A 4367-nucleotide genomic window follows, 5' to 3' on the forward strand; every position below is an offset into this window, starting at 1 on the left:
TAGGGTGATAGACTAGAATCTTAAGCAATTTGATCTAGGGTTTAAGAACTTAAAACTAGGTTAGTCAAATTAAGGGCACTAGTGGGTACTCTAGGGTGACAGACTAGAATCTCCTCAACAAAACCAATGATTTAATGACTTAACTCTAGGTTAACCAAGTTTCTTTGTGCACTTAGAAAAGGGTAAAGAATAGTTATGTTCCTATTTGTCACTAAATTTCTATTAAATTTCTAAGGAGTTGGTTCCTACGCTAATTAGATATCGCATTGCAAGGGGAGGGACTTTATCATAATTTGAACTCTTTTACTTCCCTTTTACCTAATGACCATTAGTTTTTTTTCTTACTAAATTTAGAGATAATACTTAATTTGATATAATTGAATAGAAATAACTTAACCCAAACTTATTTTTGGGCTAAGACTAATTACAATATTCTAGAACTTTTCTTAGGTATTGCTAGTTAACCTTACTCCTCGTGGGATCGATATTCTTGATTTTAAAGAAAATCCTACATTACTTGAATGATACGTGCACTTGTGTTTCATACCTAGTGAACCCTTGAGATCGATAATTATAAGATACATTTTAAAAATAGAAAATTCCTAAATCACTAGGTGAAGCCGCATATTAAGTACTGAGGCAATCATCTGCAGTGTGGTTAAGCTGGGTTTCAGTGTAGTCACATCGTAACCTGACCATATTTGTTTTGGCAAGAATATTAAATCAAAATTGGCAAGTGCTACATAAGGCTATGCGTTGGATGCCCTATGGGCGTGTTTGCAATTTTGGAGAGACTTCTTAGAATGGAAGTGAGCATTCTACTTCAAAACCTAGGGTTCTTTTCCCCATTTTCTCAAGGGAGGGAACTTCTAGAATATTTTCACTCTGATATTGGAGATTATTTGCGAGAAAAATAGATGATGTGATATTTTTAAGGATGATCATAGAGAGAATGTCATTACACGACGAGGATTAAGTCTATTGAGGAATATTGACTTGTTGTAAGGTTTGCACTTTCTGACGCTTATTCTTCTAAGTTGACAATGAAATTATTCATATTTTTTTGCTTTATCGGCCGTAGCAATTTTTTTTCTTCTGTACTCCTATGATTTGAAGATAGTTTTTTCTGATGTTTTACCTTCAGCTTTTTTCTGCTACGTTTCAGTGCTTTTGAACTATATATGTTAATGTGATAAAATTTTGATCATGTTTTACTTCTGTCCTATACAATTAGTTAATTTATTTTTTTGTGATCTAAGACAACTAATTGTGACCAAGAAGAGTATGTAACACACAAAAGCTTGGTGAAATAGACATATTGTTAGCAGGAAACTGCAACCGAGATAAAGGATTCAACAAATCCTTGGAAATGTTATCCAGTTAAGTCCCTCTTAACTGTAATATGGTTTTCACACTTCTTATTACTTAGACATAGGCTAAGATAGATTGTATTTTATTGTGAGTAATCATATTAAAAAAACTTATTGGAAAACATAGAGAAAATAATTACCGGTGCCACGGGAGCATGGGACTCATCTCCACTTAAAGACTAAACATTGTTAATTGCTATTTTTTTCCTACTTCTTTTAGGATTGTTAGATCTTCTTGTATGCATTTTGATCTCATCAAATTAGATTCAGTCGTTTAGTAAGCTAAAACTTCTCCTGTCATAAATATTTTGATAATATTCTCGTGAGATCGAAACTTGGACTAAAAATATGTATATTAATTGATGGAAATATATACCTGCATGATTGACTGTCTTAGGCGTTGCTATGTGCTATTCATGGCGCCACCGTGGAAGACAAAGTCTCTGACAGAGATATTGGTTATATAATAAGTTTAAAATTCTCCTAAAATTTATCATACATTTCAAATTATTCTAACCAAACTTCAAAATTTGTAAGATTTATAAATGCGAAGCACTAATTTTTTATCAGCCCAAGTGGAAGACAGTCTAAATTTTGGTGACTAATACAACATGCAAATAAAAAATAAAATAAAATAAAAAGTCTCTTGCATTCCATATTTTTCAAATCAAGAGTCCTAACCGTTCCTCCTTTATTCAATACATCAATTTATATACACCCAAACAGATGTCGAAGTCCAATGCTATCTACATCAAGTGACATTTGTGATTACACGTCAACAGAAAACTCCAATAGCCAAATCATGTTATTTTGTTTATACGTCCAGCTAGCTAAAACTATAACCATATATTGTGACAATCTCCACCTTGTCCACTGCATATTAAAATCCCCACTAAATATACCTTCCTTGTTCGTAAACTTATGAAAATGAGATCAATGAAGGTTCACGAAATCGAAGAAGTCATCTCCGTCCATAATATCATTGGCTCAACTGGTAACTCCTTATGGCAACGCAGTTTTCTTCAGAGCAGCAAATCAAGGGAGGTGAAGGATAAGATAGGCTGGGTTCGATCACAGCTTATTGGAGAAGATGTGAAGTTAACGACTCCCTTCGGTAACCGTAGGCTCACATACGCCGATCACACGGCCACCGGAAGGCCCCTGCTCTGCGTAGAGAACTACATCACCGAACATGTCCTCCCTTTCTATGGGAACACTCACACGAGCGACAGTTTCGTGGGACAGCGTACGACAAGGATGGTTAAGCAGGCTACAGAGTACGTGAAGAAATGCGTTCGGGCCGGGCCGGATTCTGCAATCATCTTCTGCGGGTCGGGTGCAACAGCCGCTGTGAAACGGCTGCAGGAGAGTGAATCGGCTGCAGGAGATGATGGGTATAGCGGTTCCATCGAATTTGAAGGAGAGGGCTGTTTTAGCGGAGGAGGATAAATGGGTAGTGTTTGTTGGACCATGGGAGCACCACTCTAACCTTCTCTCATGGCGTCAGACAACGGCTGACGTGGTGGAGATCGGCCTCGATGATAATACTGGTCTGGTCGATATGGAAGAGTTGGAGACTAAGCTTGGCCGCATGATGCGCGCTAACCGGCGCATGTTGGGCTCATTCTCCGCGTGCAGCAACGTCACCGGTGTCCTATGCGACACGCGTGCAATCGCTCGACTGCTGCACCAATATGGTGCTTTCGCTTGCTTTGACTTCGCCACCAGGTGAGACTATGAAAAGATAAATCATTAAACAAATTTTTAAATTAACAAAACTATCCTGCCACTTGAAAAAAAAAATCGATCAATGACATTATAACCTGGTCAAATGATTTTTTATTTATAATTTCGGTAATAAATATGTAGATACCTAAGATTCTGAAATCCAATTTTGGTACCATCCAAACATAAAAAATGTGAAATAAATTCAACACTTTGTTAAAATTAAATTTTCTTTTTACGTTAATTTTCTTAATGTAAGTATAATTTTTAGGTGAATTAAACGAAATTTGTGCACAAAAAAATAAAATCCTCACAAAATGTCAAACCTAAGAGATGAACTTAAGCGAATTTAAGGGTTGTGCATGTAAATTTTTTTGGCAGCACTAACTATCTGTACAAACTTACAATTTCATTTTTCATTTATGAAACTCTTCCAACTTTTGCATATTTGTAATTTTTTTTTCATAGAGTACTAAAATCTATATAATCTTAATAATATATCTGAGCGGAATATCATTTAATCTTTTTTAGATCTATATTTCCTTATATTACTATATTTTAATACATCTATGTTTTTCTTTCGTGAAGTTTTAATTTTTTTTACATCTAAAATAAAATGATATATTGTAACGATTAAAAAAAGTTTTTTCATGTTTGAAAATAAAGAATATCCTTTAAATCCTACTTTTTTAAGGCTAACATAACTTTATATGTTAGGACCATGTTAATTTATTTTATATTTATATTGTAGACCAAGTTATAAGTTAAGATTATCTTGATTAATTATTAATAATTATAATAAAAAATTTTTACTACGTCTAATTAATTTTTAAGATGATGATTTGAATTGACTATATTTATATTTATTGTAATTTAAATCTTTATTTAGAAATATATTAATTTTTTGCAAAAAAATAATAATTTCACCATCCTGAACATTCTTAGAAGCTAATTGTGCATACATATTTAATTACATTTGATTTATATTTAAATAACTATAAAGTTAATAAGTTGTATATTTAAATTTAAAACTTAATAGCCCATAATATTTCACATGTGCGAGGAATGAATAAAAAATTCATAAAAAAAATTAATGTCCCAGAGAAAGATGTGTTGTATGTTTTGAATATAATAAAAAATGTGCAAGTAGCGATGCACTGAGTGTCTAGGTTTGCACATCATGGACAGATGTAGATAGGAGGTAAAAACAAATGTAATGATATTTAAATTTGTCTTTGTTACATATATATATATATATGAATAATATTTTCA

General features: G+C 33.1%; 1 protein-coding gene across 1 annotated transcript in view; it reads left to right on the forward strand.

Annotated features, from left to right (window-relative positions):
* The first annotated feature begins 2306 nt into the window (after positions 1 to 2306).
* Positions 2307 to 4367, forward strand: part of LOC110032872 — a 3518-nt gene continuing 1457 nt past the window's right edge. The window contains 2 exon segments of the mRNA XM_020736646.1: positions 2307 to 2726; positions 2728 to 3098. Coding sequence (XP_020592305.1) covers positions 2307 to 2726; positions 2728 to 3098 — 791 coding nt within the window.

Source organism: Phalaenopsis equestris, unplaced genomic scaffold, assembly GCF_001263595.1.
Source record: "Phalaenopsis equestris unplaced genomic scaffold, ASM126359v1 Scaffold001043, whole genome shotgun sequence".
In the NCBI taxonomy this organism is placed as follows: Eukaryota; Viridiplantae; Streptophyta; class Magnoliopsida; order Asparagales; family Orchidaceae; genus Phalaenopsis; species Phalaenopsis equestris.